At 34.2% G+C, this 16,413-nt stretch overlaps 1 protein-coding gene across 1 annotated transcript; it reads left to right on the top strand.

The window, feature by feature from the left end:
- The first annotated feature begins 7,795 nt into the window (after positions 1-7,795).
- On the top strand, positions 7,796-11,644 carry LOC149776169 (uncharacterized). The gene is made up of 2 exons (XM_089942280.1): positions 7,796-8,218; positions 11,118-11,644. The coding sequence occupies exons 1-2, from the start codon at positions 7,832-7,834 to the stop codon at positions 11,145-11,147; spliced, it is 417 nt and encodes a 138-aa protein (XP_089798406.1). The 5' UTR covers positions 7,796-7,831; the 3' UTR covers positions 11,148-11,644.
- The last annotated feature ends 4,769 nt before the right edge of the window (positions 11,645-16,413 follow it).

Below are 16,413 nucleotides of genomic sequence, written 5' to 3'. Positions count from 1 at the left end.
GTTTTTATATTTCCCTGAACATAGACTACAGTTGTTCAGGGAACCATCTGACAGACTACATCATAATTCATTGTGGCACATTACTTTACAGGGAGTATTGGTTAACACTACTATATAGCATTATATTCTAAGCCCAATACAGAACTTAATATTGGCTACTGTACAGAAGGAAAAAGAAAGAGGGAGACAAATATGTCAGTGTCTTAAGGACAGAGAATGCAAAACAAAAAGAATACAGTGAGAGTGACAAAAAGAGCAAATGTTTATTATAAGCATTTTCTACATGTACACATATTTAGCATACAAACATATATCAACACAAACACTTAGACAATATACACACATATACTTACATGGTCATGCACATTTGCATGTTATCACTAGACTAAACATTTGCTTGTTATTACAAGCTTTATAAAGTTGACAATATTTGCATTCTGTTACTATTTTAAATAATTATTTTCCCTTATTACTAATCTCATATGAGACAAAGAGCACTTTAACAATTTACTGCATTATTACCTTTGAAATTACTCTACTTTACTGATGTGTATATACAACTGCTAAATGTTTTTTTTTCCTTTCAACAAAAGCATTAGGGGCCGTGAGTGGCTGAATGGTCTAAAGTTGTTGTTGTTGTTGTTGTATGGTTTAACGCCATTTTTCAGCACAAGATAGGCTATACATGGCGGCCAGTATAATTGGTGGAGGAAGAACCCTGGAAAATCCCGGGAAGAACCACCGACCCACGAGAAGCTACTGGCAGGCTTTCTCACGTACCCACGTTAGCCGAGCCTGAGACTCGAACTCATGCAGACAGAGGTGAGATGGCAGTGATCCGGAACGGTTAGCGCTTCAGACCACTCGGCCACTCGGGGCCCCGGTCTAAAGTGCTCTCCCTTATGGATCACTGCCATCTCACCTCTGTTTGCATGGGTTCGAGTCTCGGATTCAGCTAATGTGGGTATGTGAGAAAGCTTGCCAATAGCTTCTCGTGGGTCGGTGGTTCTTTCCAGGGTTTTTCCTGGTTCTTCCTCCACCATTAATCCTGGCCACCATCTATAGCCTACCATGTGTTGAAAAATTTCTTTAAACCCTACAAAAACAACAACAACAACAACAAAAGCATCAAACAAACAAGGCCATACCGACAACTGTAAAAGTAAATATTTAACTTCTCTGAATTTGCTTTCATAATTAAGCTTGACCATATTGTTTAACTCTATAGAGAATGTAATACATGTACCTACATACCTAAAATAAGATGTATTCCAATCTAAATGATATTCTTCACAGTACCTTATTGTACTTTAATATAAATACACATTTATTTATTTTTCCCACTATTTATACAGAATCCAGAAAATTTACAATATTAGTAGATAACATACAGAATTGACTTAAGGGACTTTGAAAAGTCATCCAGGGTGAGAGTGGTGTCATCTGCATACTGTGAAACTATATATTCTTTGTTTATAAGTGTATACCTGTGATTGTTAGCTGAAATATCTAAAACTATCTTGTTGCCATTTACATCTGCTTTTACTCTGTGTATGGAAAACTGAAAGTTATTGTTTAGTAAAAAAAAATGTATTCCCCTTGAGTTGGATGCAAAGGAATTGAAGATACATTCATAAACCAAACATGATCTAATATGTCTCCCATCATTTTATAATATGTAAATCTTGCAATAGATATATTAAGTATTGCATTCTTTTTCAGGTTTTTAAAGCATCCTTTTTTGACTGGGCTTCCCATACCAATGGAGCAATTCTCAATAACTCCTCCATTGTCCCTCTCTTAAAATTAATGATATTTGACATTGCTGAGTACTTTATTTCTGTATTTGCATAGACAGTCTTCTCCAAAACTGCAATAGTGAACATTTTATTTGTTCTTCTTTGGTTACATATAAAACAAAGTTTCACACTGTCAGTAAGATACTGAGAAAAGAGGAAAGACAAGAAGTAAACAAAGTCACAGGTGATACCTAAAACACAAATTGTCCATGCTGTTAAGTGAACTATCTAAATGTTTTTAAAATGGTAAAACCAATGCCCAGTAATTTGATAAGAGTATTTATGACTTGTTTGTCACTTATTTTTTAACTTTGCTTTTTTTAATTTCTTTTTATCTAAAATATCTCAGCAATCCAAATGATGCAACCTGTGTAGTCTGCTTCGTTGCTGTTCATTTAGTATTAGTGAAAAATCTTGCTTTTGGCTTACCAATGGTTACCCCCCCCCCCAATCCCACCCTCAAGGTATTAAAGATGCAGTGGACATGGCAAATTTCTTAACTAAGGCTGTGGTGTGACTTTTTAAAAAAAAATATTATTGTTTAATAATTAAAGATATGGATATATTTGTTAATTATGTCTTTTAGATTTGTGTGTTTTTTTTTAAAAAAAACTGATGTGAGGCATGTACACCTCATATAATCTCTGCACAGTAAGTAGCCAATGAAACACCCATAGTCATCTAGGAAGCAGAGCTAGCCAGTTATAGCAGCAAACATGTTGGTTCAAGGCAAGTAGAATATCTCAAAAACTGCTTGGATGACAAAATATTTTGACTTGCTTCTAGCTGTTAAGTAGGCAATGTTCTTCAGAATTATTAACCAGGGAAAGGGCTGGTGTTTGCACTGTGAGCATCACAAAACATTGCTCTCAAAAATGGCAGGCCTTCGAACATGAAAAATGAATGTAAAAATTTGGGGATACAGTGCAAAAACATTTTATTCCGTGAATTTCCATTGACTTATCAGGCCAAGTGAGTGATATTCTTATGTTTTGCTTTATTATGCCTATCCAAAATTATGGCCTTCTTTGACCTCACTGATGCATTTTTTAATTTAAAAAATTTATTTGGCAGGTTTATACAACATTAAATTTTATCATAAAAACTGTCCCTTGCACCCATGACCAGTTTTCGTAATACATGATCAGCATCAAAGAAGTGGATTTTAATTGCTCTCCAGTCTGACAGTAAGCCTTTAGACGATTTGTAGAAACAAAAGCAGACTGGTCTTCTAACTCTGCTTGTAAGTACACAAGCTAGAACTCCAATTATACTAAATAATGATTGCAAAAAATAAGTAATTTGGGGACATCCATTACAGTTTTGCATGGTTAACAACAGGTATCTTCCTTGTCAAGATAGAAAGAAGGCTAAATGTGTGAGTGTGTGTGATTTGGATTTTTAACATAGCTTTTTAAAAAAATCAGTAATATCACTATGATGTCCGCAGTTTGCCATTTAATAGGGATGTATATCACTGGAGCATCATACAGTAGACATGAAGCTTGATGTCTCACCCAGTCACATTATCCGAACACTTAAGGCCAACCAGTCCTAACACTAACCTGTTAATGCTGAGTGCCTATAGCAAGGCAGCTGTCAGTACCATTTTTAGAAGTGTTTGGTATGACTCATCCAGGGTTCAAACCTGCGACCTCCCTCATTCAAGGCAGATGCTCTAACAACTAGTGGTTAAATAGGTAAAAAAAGCTATTTTACAAACAATTTAATTTAGTATCAAACATAAGACAAATATTGTAGGAAAGGAACACTTCCATATATTAAATTTTAAAAAGTTATATGATACTAATTTATAAGTTTACTTACATACTTGGTCAGATTGCACTATGCTGTAAGATTTTACTTGGGAATGTGGTCTTTTAGTTTTGACAGGTTTTCTCTCATCTAGAATCTGAGTTTTTATCATTATTCATGTTCCCATTATTCTTCCATTAAAAAAATGACAGTTTACAAAGATTCATGTTTTACTTTTACCGTGAAATCATATGTTGCCTTCATTATATCTTCCTTAATCACATAGTTCGAGCCCTTAAAAGTCTTTCTTGTGCCTTTTTATTTTGCTTGTGTCCTTCAGGAAATTTCTGTCCTTATATCTGCATATCAGTATGCCCATTCCAAATCCACTTTAGTGTGATGGCAAAAAATTGTTCAACTAAGAATGATTAAAATTATATACATTTGAAATTTTCCAACATGCTGGCGTGATGGAAAATATGCTAATCAGAAGAGTTTCTGGTGTAATTTTACTAGCCACTTTTGAAGGCTTTCCATAGACAAGATGATTTTTCTTATGCAATTTTTTGCTTGAAGGCGGTCTGATGTCCTCTCAACCAGCACATCCTGAGATGGCTTTTCCAGGGAGATATACTATGTTGTTTTTGTTGTCGTGGGTATACATTATTTTATTGTAGGCAAGGTAAAGAAAATTTTGGTTTCAAAAGTTTCATTTGTTCTTATTTCGCCCTGTGTTTAAGAATTAGTTTGTAATTAGTGCTCTATTTCTTGGTTATTTTCTGTTAATTCTCCCCTGTGGTATTTTGCATGACTCACTCGTATATGTCCTAATGTTAGATCCTTCTGTGCTTATCATTCATCATTAGGTTGCGTGTTTATGTGGGCACACTTATCAGTCTTGTTTGGTAATTTGATTTTGGCTTCACCGCCTGCTGTCTTCCATCTGTCATCAGCTGGCGGGATTTCGGCCCACTTTCTCCTGCACATTGTGTTAGAGGCACTATGTGTCTAAATTAGTTTCTAATGATCTTTTTTTAAGTATACTGTTACATCACAACACACACACAAACAGCACCACACTGGACTTTAATGACTATGACAGTTCACTTCAAAATAATAATGATAACAAAATGGGGATTGGAGCAGAAACTTTAACCCTGGACTTCTGCAAAGGAAAAAGGAGTTCGATCCTAAGTTTCATGCATGTTGTTGTTGTTGTTGTAGTGTTTTATGTCATTTTTAAGCACACAATAGGCTTTACATGGCGGCCAGTATTAATGGTGGAGGAAGAACCCGAGACAAAACCCGGAAAGAACCACCAGCTCACAAGAAGCTACTGGCAAGCTTTCTCACATACCCACATTGGCCGAATCTGAGACTTGAACCCATGCTAACAGAGGTGAGATGGCATTGATATGTAACAGAGAGCGCTTTAGACCACTTGGCCACTCACGGCCCCTTTATGCATGTAAGGTTCAAGGCAAGAAAACACTCACAAGCACTAGTGTTTGCAAGTATTGACCTGATAATGGAAACTGACCTACGTACCGGGTGGTAATGGAGTAGATCTCACAACCAGCATGCAGGGACAACTCAAAAAATATGACAAAATAAAACAAAGAACAACCTGACATGAAGGAAAAAAATGCATACATGAAATTCAAAATTGGGAGACCGGGGAATACATAAATTACAAACCATGACCTTTAGAAACGAACAACAGTGTGACACCTCCAACTCTTTACCAGCAAATGCTGGAACAGAGTCATGGGGTGCTAATATAACTTTGGTACATGTGTTTGGGTTTGTTGGGTTTTAAATAGCGAATTTGGGCCACTGCATGTTGGGGGGGGGGTGTAGGTGTTTCTGTTCTTATTACTAGCTCATTGTAAATGGCTTTTCCCAGGTGGGGGAGGGGTAGTTTCTTAGAGTTATTTGGTTTCTTTTTCTGGTGCAGTTTTGCTAGATGCATATTGGCTTTCCAGAGTATAAATTATAGTTCAGTAATCCAAACCTGCTTTCTTCTACTTTCCATAGCATTATAAATGAAGTCTCCATACAAAACTTAGTTCTTTTATGGGTATAAAGAAGATTTTTGGGCTCAAACACGCTATCACTGTAAACATCTGATCCATGCACTCTCCTTACTGAGGAATTTGCTAACTGTGAGCTCATAATTGTTTAGCATGCTGATGATGTTAGCAAAACACAGTTGGATGCACAGCAGGTGTTAACAGCCAATGAGGCCTTTATATTAAATATCTGACCAATCAAATAATGTAGACAGAGAGAGAGAGAGAGTGAGTTTTAAATATTTTTAGTATGATGAGAATAAACTATTTTCTGATTTAAAGAAAAAATGGTAGACATTAATATGATAATGCTTTCCACAAATTCATATAGTGAACCAACTTGTTATCCATATGTTTAGAAAAAAGGGCTGGGATTATTTAAAGATTAACATGAAGAGCATACGTCAGAGTGTTCTCCTCCAAAACAGAAAGTAATATCAACATGGGATTTCCACCAAAAGACTTCTTATGATGTCTTGTTGGTCCTAAATAATAATAATGCCAATATGGATTCCAATATGTCCACCATAGCAGTTAAATTGAAGATGGTGTTATTGTTGAAGAATATCAGAGATGGTTACCACATTCAGCAGTTAAAAAGAAGTAACGAAATTGATTTCAAATCAAAATTTCAGCCTAGAGACTGTGACTGCCTTCATGAGAATATTTGTTCGATGTTTTATTTTCCACATTTACCTTTTCAATATATATATTTTATAAGAAAAATATTTTAGCAAGATTATTTGAAAAAGATTAAAATTTATTTTAAACAAATCATATATTTTTTAATAAATTTGTTGCTTTGCTGGCCTTAGTTCCGGCAGAAGTGTGTGAAAAACCACTAGAGTTGAAATATATTCTTAATGACAGAGAGAGAGAGATTCGTTAAGATGTAAGAACAAGAGCACTTTCTGAATGAACAAATGTATGTCCAGACTTGGAAAAGTTACTGTTTTCCAAAACAAAAACACAAAGTAAATCTACTAGTTACCTTGAGTATTTTGATGAAAGTTTAGGGATTATGCAATCCTGGGTATATGGATGAGTTGATTTATTAATAATATTGCACATGTCCTCCAAACTTTTCTTGTCTCTAGGTTCTGAAGTTTAGGATATGATTGGAGATGTTCTACTTTTGTGTATAATAGTTTTAGCATGATGAACCAACCCTGACTATTAGGGCTTGATACTGAGTTTGGAAGTTGTTTCAAATACAATTTAAATATACATTCAATCAGTCCTAAGAGCACCCACATGAATTTATTCAAATCTGAGAGTGGGTTATCTCATCAGTTACAATTATCAGCAAATTAAACTTAACAAATATTACTATCTAATTAACCTGGCTCTGTGTTGTGGCTATGATAGTGCAGATGTGCCATTGTTGCTGTTTTTGTTGTTTAGGGTTTAACGCCATTTTTCAGCACATGATAGGCTATACATGGCGGCCAGTATTAATCATTTAATTAATTAATTATTCGACCCACGAGAAGCTACTGGCAGATGTGCCATGCATACATACATACATACATACAAACGAAAATACATACTCAAAGTTCTTGTCCATATGATGTAATCATTATTCTGTAGGACAGAAATGCAACCCCATTTCTGTCTACATCTGTTGTAAAAATTATTCCATCTTAAATATACTTCTAATCAGAGTGCATGCAAGGAAATTGAGTGTTTCAAGAATAAAGGAAAGCATATCCCCCTCCCACTTGTATTATGGAGAAAACTCAGGTTTGGTAAAGTTATTTTATAAATACTTCAAATGGAGAGACAAATCCCTTGTGTGAAAAGATCAAAGTTTACAGCTGTTGAGATAGCAGTTACAGAGAATGGCAGAGCAGTTCTTTTCCCTGACATAGCAAGACACATGTGGGTTATGTTGGACTATATTTGTACAATTAACTAGTGTCTGAGAACTGATGATTGGAGTATCAAACTAAATGTCAGCACCTGTTGGGTAATGAATGGGATCCCAATTGGCTCACTAGTTGTAAAACAATTCAGAAGTGTAAAGACTGGATAAAATCCAATTACTCACATTAGCTATGCTATATGTGATTCATGCAATGCCCAATGCTTTGTATTTGAACTGCTAATATCTAGCAGTAAATGTAAACATATGGCTTATTAAATGGGTTAGTAGTATAAGCTGCCTGAAGTAAATCCTTGAATGTATTGCCATATAACACTGAAATGGTCAGTGAAACAGACTTGGACTTTGATGAAGTAGGCAATTCCATGGAAAACAATTATGAAACTGAAAGTAATAATGCTTTAGGAACCTCATTAATGGAAAATTATGTGAGGCAGGATAATGCTATATCTAGAAGTATTGAAGTTCTGGGTACAGCACTTATTGACAAATTGGGAAGTTCTTTGCAAGAAGATCTGTCAAAAAGTCATGATGCTTCAGATACATCAGTTGCAGAGGAACACAACACTTTTCAAGATGACAACATGACCAAGAAAGATCATGTTGATGGATTTGGATCATCAATAACTTCTACAAAACCAGCATATTCAAGAAGTTGCTTCATGGATATCCAGATGGAAAACCCATCATTTACTGAAGGTATCAAGGTATGTAGCATCTTAAATGTTATACCACAAAATATTTATAAACCTTAAAATAAATGCCATGTATTTGAGGATTTTATCTATTCTGCTTGTAATTAATTGTAATATCTACCATTTTTTTACTTCAGATGTAGCAGTTAGCAGTTACATTATTTTATATGATTCTTCAATATCCTACTTCTGATTAAAATTTAGTATAATTTATTATTTAACCAGGTGGTGTGGAACAATACGTTTTGTAGATGTAGGTATGTGTAGAATTTTTACAGTTCTTTTTGTGCCATTAATATAAGCACATCACAGCAATACAGAAATAAATATTAGTCTGTTGATGTAGCTTCCAATTCTAGCATGCAATTTAAGCCTCAAAACGGGGAGAGTGACACAAATGAATGCACTTATCCACTTAAATGTTCACTTTGTCATATAAAGATCTTCATGATCTTAGTTATCCTTAGTTTTCATGTGACATCAAATGTACGCAAGTTGCCGAGTGGTTGTAAGCGCTCTCCGTTACGGATCACTGCCATCTCACTCCTGTTTGTGTGGGTTCAAGTCTTGGATTCGGCTAATGTGGGTATGTGTGAAAGCTTGCCAGTAGCTTCTTGTGGGTCGGTGGTTCTTACCGGGGTTTTTCCGGGTTCTTCCTCCACCATTAATACTGGCCACCATGTATAGCCTTTCATGTGCTGAAAAATGGCATTAAACCCAACAACAAATGTATGCACTTTATCCAGAATTGCATTTTAGCAAGAACTATGTTTGTTAATTAGTTATGACATTATTTGCAGCTGGAAGACAGGGCATGTGGTGATGCTCAGGGTTTTAGTGTCATTTAAAAAAGCCGAAACAATTCTGATTTTCTTGTATTTTGAAGATAAAATGTTCATTGTTGAATCATTATAGCTATAAAGTGTGTTTTACTGATGTTTATGTTCTTGTACCAAAATATGAAGTAAAATAAAAGAATAAAAAACAAATTTAAACTTATACATTTTATAACACAATTTAACTATAAAGCCTATGATTTAAGCATATAAATCTATGATTTAAGCATATATAATTACACCTTTGATGATACATGCAAATCGAATAAGAGCAAACAATTAAGAACTTACAGTAACTCCAAGCTGCTGGGAAAAGCTATGCAAAATGTAACATGCTTACAGAAAGCAAAACAATGTGTGAATTACTGTATAAAAATGATAACAGAAACTGATATCAAACAAGCAAGATATTGATACTGAACAATTGTTTTGGAAGCAGAGTTGAGTGCTTTGTTTGACAAAATAGCAGATGGGAAGGACAAAAAAGGAATGTTTCTTATTTTACTGATGGTGGAAAACGTGTGTGTGTGTATGTATGTGTGATTTGGATTTTTAACATAGCTTTAATACTTTTTCAGTCATATCGCTACGATGTCTGGAGAGTGACAGTTTATAGTGATGTTTAGCACTGGGGCATCTTGCCGCAGACATGTTGCATAATGTCCCCACCCAGTCACAGTAACCTGGCATGCAGGCCGACCAGTCGCAACACTAACATCTTTATGCTGATCGCCAAGCAAGGCAGATGTTAGTACTGTACCATATTTGTAAGTCTTTGGTATGACTCGACCGGGGATCGAACCCACGACTTCCCGTATACGAGGCAGATGCTCTAACCACTAGACCACCAGATGTTTGTATAGGATTGACAAACATTTCTATTACAAATACATAAAGAAATCTAAGGGTGGCACAATTTCAGCTGGATACAGAAAAGAGAGTGGTAAAGGACAAGGAAGAGAACATGCAAAATCTTGGCTTCAGGATTATGCATACCACCATGCTGACAGAATGACAGTTAATGGTGACATGATGCTGCCTTACAAATCTAACAAATTAACAATATACAAGCAGAATCTGCATGAAAAAACAAATGATCCATGCAGTTAGTTGGTCAACATTTTTGGAGATGTGGAATCAAAGTTTTCATCACCTGAAGTTAAAACAGGTTAGGAAATTTTCTTAGACCATGATTTAATTAACTTGACTTGTTGTATAATTGCCATAGTTCATATGCAGATTATGTGATAAATCATCACTGCAATGACTCTAACTCTCACATATAATGTTCATCATGAGAGTATGGACATTACTGTCCATGTGAAATCTGAAGTATATTGGCCTTAATATCAAGTGTTGTTTTGCAATTGCATGCAGTTTAATCAGGAACTTGACACAATCTTTCAACTTCTGGTCTAACAGATACTGAATGTAAACTGGGTAAATCAAATAATTTAATATTAAATTGATCAAGGTCATCTTGAAAATATTCTCACTACTAAATATTACAAAATATTTTAGAAGTTTATATTCAGTTTTCATAATCAATGTATTATTCTGCTTTTTGTAAAGGCAGATATTATATGATCCTGCCAAGACATTAAGAGGTTAGTGTTAAGACTGCTTGATCTGGTGTCAGGATAATGTGACTGGGTGGGACATCATGCCCCAACATCTATATAAACTGTCACACTGTGGGTATTGTAGCGATATGACTGAAAAATGGTTAAAGCTACTTTAAAAATCCAAATCAAACACAGACATTTACGATCCAGCCTGTCCATCCATCTATATGTATGCTGATACATACATACATAATGTAGGTTCTTAAGAAATGCAGGTGGAGATCTGAAAGATGGCATACGTAATAGGCTTCATAACTACACACTTGGGTCTTCCCATTCTCCAGTGATGCCCTTGGGTAAGCTCCTGGAAGCTGTTGAGAGCACCCTATAACCATATATTGTTTTAAAAGTCATATTGTATGCTATGTGCATGGTGGATCAAAATAGCATTAACAAAATTTCCATGCTAGTGTCTGCACTGTTTTCAAATAAACTATTTTATCTTTTCAGAAAATTGATGAGGGCAAAATTCTGTATTAGTGGAGACAATGACTCTATGCGTAGGCTATATGTTGAAAAGAGATCGATGGAAGAGCAGAACAGAATTTATATGAAACTAACAGCCTCCTAAGGAAAGAATTACCTAAATATCTGCCTTATATGGAAGAACTACCAGAAATAACAGCATGAGATGCTAGTGACATTTTAATTATATTACATGAAAAAGAAATTGTGCATTACATTACTGTTGAAAATATCTATATTTCATGATGATTAAAATGTTGTGTACAAGTACTTCAATATACTGAATATCTTCTAAGTTCTATAAATAGCACCTTCAACAATCTAAACTAGACTGTATTATTACTGGCCATACTATTAAACCAGGCTTGTTGATGACAGCTTGAGAACAATGCAGTCTCCTAGGAACAACATTTTTACAAAAGGATTTCAAGTATAACAATGTAGAAATGCTACATTTGCAAGTAATATTATGTCATCAGAGAGCAATGTAGTATTGATACTACATCAGGTTTGGAAATCACAAAACCAGTGCCCTAAAAATAGGGTATTGTTACTACATGGGTTTGCTGAAGAGCTATGTAGTATTGTTACTACATCAGGTTTGGAAATCACAAAATCAGTGCCCTATGTGTTTCGGGGGGTGGGGGGGAGCTATATAGTATTGTTACTACATCTGGCTTGGAAATTACAAAACCAGTGCGCTAGAAATAGAGTATTGTTACTAAATGGGTTTGAGGGAGAGCTATGTAGTATTGTTACTACATCTGGCTTGGAAATCACAAAATCAGTGCCCTAGAAATAGGGTATTGTTACTACATGGGTTTGGGGGAAGGCTATGTAGTATTGTTACTACATCAGATTTTGAAGAAAACAAATCAGTGCCTAGAAATAGGGTATTGTTACTACATGGGTTTGGTGGAGAGCTAAGTAGTATTGTTACTACATCAGGCTTGGAAATCACAAAATCAGTGCCCTAGAAATAGGGTATTGTTACTACATGGGTTTGGGGGAAGGCTATGTAGTATTGTTACTACATCAAATTTTGAAGAAAACAAATCAGTGCCTAGAAATAGGGTATTGTTACTACATGGGTTTGGTGGAGAGCTAAGTAGTATTGTTACTACATCAGGCTTGGAAATCACAAAACCAGTGCCCTAGAAATAGGGTATTGTTACTACATGGGTTTGGGGGAAGGCTATGTAGTATTGTTACTACATCAGATTTTGAAGAAAACAAATCAGTGCCTAGAAATAGGGTATTGTTACTACATGGGTTTGGTGGAAGGTAATGTAGTATTGTTACTACATCAGGCTTGGAAATCACAAAACCAGTGCCCTAGAAATGGGGTATTGTTACTACATGTGTTTGAGGGAAGGCTATGTAGTATTGTTACTACATAAGATTTTGAAGAAAAATCAATGCCTAGACATAGGGTATTGTTACTACATGGGTTTGGTGGAGATCTATGTAGTATTGTTGCTACATCAGGTTTTAGAGATCACAAAATCAGTGGTGGGAAATAGTGCATTGTTAATGCATATGTTTGGGAATTAACCATGTAGTATCGTTACTAGTACATTAACTAGTACAACATGATTCACTTTACAACTTCTTGTGCTTCTTATTATTAAACTTGATATTGTGTGTACAGGGTTTAAAATTCCTTTAAAAAGGACAAGCAAGCAATTCCTTTTTTATTCTAACAGCCATTAGACTGGTTTGAATTTAGAATAGAGCAGAAGAAAACGGTTAGTTTTTTTTCACTAGAATTTCAGGCCACATGCAGATAACATATGAGAAAAACAAAGAATTTATAAATGTGTTGCGGCGATGTTTGCATATTTAGTACTTTCAGTATCCAAACAATAAAAGGTATGTTTATTATTTGCGAACAAACACTGACAAAGGTACTTACATCTATATTCATTAGGAACATTAGCATTCGTTATATTTGCCTTTACCTCAATAAGTTCCATGGACTCCTGTATGGTGAAATGTAAAGGCATAAAGGTTTTTGCTTAATCAGATCACGTGTTATCTGTGTGCCTCTTATGCACAACAATGTCTAGAGTTTCCGAAGTTTGACGTTTTACAATCTCTCAGTCAGTATGGACATTATCTTGACAGATAAGGAACCCGTTTATACTGACGAACAACAAATAAACTTAATATTTAATGTAATATCTTATTTATTGGGTATACAAATCAGGCACTCTTTTTATGTAAATTTTAAAATGTGGAAACAAATAGTATAATACGTTGTATGTGGATGCATATATGTATGCATACACATCCATAGATACACGAGGATGAGACAAGCAGCTCTAGTCGATTTATGTATGTATAAAGATGTTTAGTGTACTGTGTATTCATTAATGCGAATGTAATCTTTCTACTGATATTAAAGAAAATAAACGAATCAAATATTTGTTAAATTGGAAATAAGATCATACATGCAACTGACTTACTGTTAACAAGTTCGTTTAAAAAATGACGTGTATAGAAAAAACAGACTGTTTCTAAACTCGTGAAAAATTACTACTATATTATCAATTATAACAACTTCTTTATTAGAACTTTGTGAATAGCAAAAGGTTTACGATTGCAGAAACATTTTCTTTTCAAATAAATTCTTAAAATATTACACCATTTGTTCAATATTAAAATAAGATTCCAAACGTTTCACTGGCAAAGACAGACACTTGCATTTAGGTAATCAACAAAAATATCGTTTTCAATGCAAAGATTATATTTTGGTTCATGATGTGCTATAATATCCCAACGACATGCCTACGATAAGCCTCTGGGATTATTCCTTCCAAATTTTACCAAGTGTAAATATACAGTTCAGTGTACAGATCAAAAGTCATTTTCTAACTTCTGGTCCCTTTTCAAACGAAAATAATTCTTTTCGATTATTTAGTGACTTACATTAATTTCTTAAAAATGGACATTCATTGTGTGGTCCTGTTTAATTTATTTAACTTCGTGGTGACTGATATAGTTCTGATATAATAAGGAGATTCTTCCAAAATAAATCAAACTATTTTGAACCCATTTATAATTAGTGTTCATTTTCGGTTTCTTAACATTATATTTAATATTATTAATTTTGTATTGTGTAGTTTTTAATGGAAATCCGGCTTTCTACACAGCTCTGAATGCAGCATTAAAAGGAGTACGTGTCCTGACATTAATTCGGTTAATATTTAATTGATTCTGCAGGTTTACAGTTAACTGAATATTTTAAAACCAAATTATTCACAACTATAAAGCAAAATAGGTAAAACTGTTTGATCACAATGCAGTAAACCCAAAATATATGCTTATGTGCAAATTACGTATTTCTTTCAGAAGAAGATATCTTGCGTTCTTCTTGCTCAACATTGTTATTCCAATACTAAAAGATTATTTAAAAAGGAAATGACATTAAAGAAGTTTAAGTGTCATAAAAAGCGTTTCAACAAATTCAACTGTGAAGGGGAAAAAAGAAATATACCTTAAGAAGCACATAATTATGTAAAATACATTTATATGTGAATTCCATTACAAACAGGTTTATTTCGTCAGAATTCGTAAATTATATTTAAATCGTATTTATATCGTATGCGCATTGTGGACTTAGTTCTAAAGCTTTCAGGTTGGTATATGACGTGTTTCCAAGAAAAATCAGCGGTAATGTAATTTTTTATGTCTATACGTTCAAACTTCGTACTCGCGTGCGTTAAAAGATAGTACCAGCCAAATTAAAATCAAGAGCATTTTTTAGTTCTCATAACTCTTACTCCACATGACGACTCAAGAGTAGTTACTCTAAAACATTCAGGTCATTCAAAGTTAATTTTAAAACAGTTAGCATCGAATTAGATAGATGTCACAACATGTACATTTATTTTGTTTCATATGCTGATACTAATTTTCAGAATGAACAGCTAGTATTTATTACATTTTATGAATAAGTAAATAAATAATTAAATAAATAAATAGCATACCCAGTGTAAAACGTTGTGTGCGAAATGTTGCGTCATGACGCGCACATTTGTAAAAAGAATTGTTTTCTAAGAAGTATGATAGAGACTAATAGCACAATTTTTCTTTTTAAATCGTTATTATTTGCCTGACTCGTCTGTTCAGTATAACGCACAGAATATTTGTTGTCTCTGATGTAAAGGTGATTATAATTGATCCTGAATAGAAACTAGATACGTGAGTAGATATACTGATTGATATTTAACAAGATAAGAAAACGTTGCATCTGCAAACTAGCTATCAGTGGAAGGCACCATTAAATATTTGTTTTAGTGGTCGGACAAACGTATAAGGCTATGATCAAAGAATGACTTGAAAAGACACTGGGAATTTTTCTCATGATAAATACAAACAAGGAGTGGGAGGAAAGAAAAAGTGTAGAAACTATTTAACATAACAAATCGAACAATTTTATATTGTCTCTAGAGTATGATTGATATTCGTAGGATATTTATAGCTTTGATGGATTTTGGTGATTATTTGTTATTATGGGAGTCAGAGCGGGGAAGATATTTCTCAAAACCGGTTAATTAGCCAATTACTTGGATCATAAGTTAATTTATGCAAAAGTTATGTTAACATGCATTATTATCGGAGAATTGTTATCTTGATATCCTTGGAAAAGGGGAAACATAACCATCAAGACAACCTCTCATAGGTGTTACTTGGTAGAATGTCCCCTCGAGTGTTATAATAATTACTATAGTTGAGAATTCAAGACATTTTTCATGAATATGTTACCCATTTTGAGTCATTATTAACCTAGTAACCTCATCCTTCATGTTTATTTAAAGGATGTATGCCTCAACAGGAATGCGGGAAAAAATCAGAATCGTTCATGAATATGTACTTGCATGAAACATATTTGCTTCTATCCTTTATTAACAATCATGCATCTGCGACATAGACAACTCTAATGCGGCAAACCCAAATAGAATTAATTTATTTAATGTATATCTTATATATTTAAATTAATTTATATTTATTTTGCGACTGACTACCAATAATATTAAAGCATCGTCAATAGTTCAGGTCCTGGCAAATGATAAATCTACGCGAAAACAATAATGTCAAAATTCCAGTTTATTTACGATCACTAGTTGTTAAAATGCATGGCAAAGTTCCAGTTTATTTACGATCACTAGTTGTCAGAATGCTCAGCCTTAGTGAGAACTTTGATCTTTCATAATTTGAATCTAGTTAGGATTTTACAGAATCCAATGGTTGTATCTTTTCGCATGATGAACTCAAT

The sequence above is a fragment of the Sinohyriopsis cumingii genome, chromosome 18 (assembly GCF_028554795.1).
Source record: "Sinohyriopsis cumingii isolate HCF-2022 chromosome 18, ASM2855479v2, whole genome shotgun sequence".
Classification (NCBI taxonomy): domain Eukaryota; kingdom Metazoa; phylum Mollusca; class Bivalvia; order Unionida; family Unionidae; genus Sinohyriopsis; species Sinohyriopsis cumingii.
This window is presented reverse-complemented; position numbering and strand designations above follow the sequence as displayed.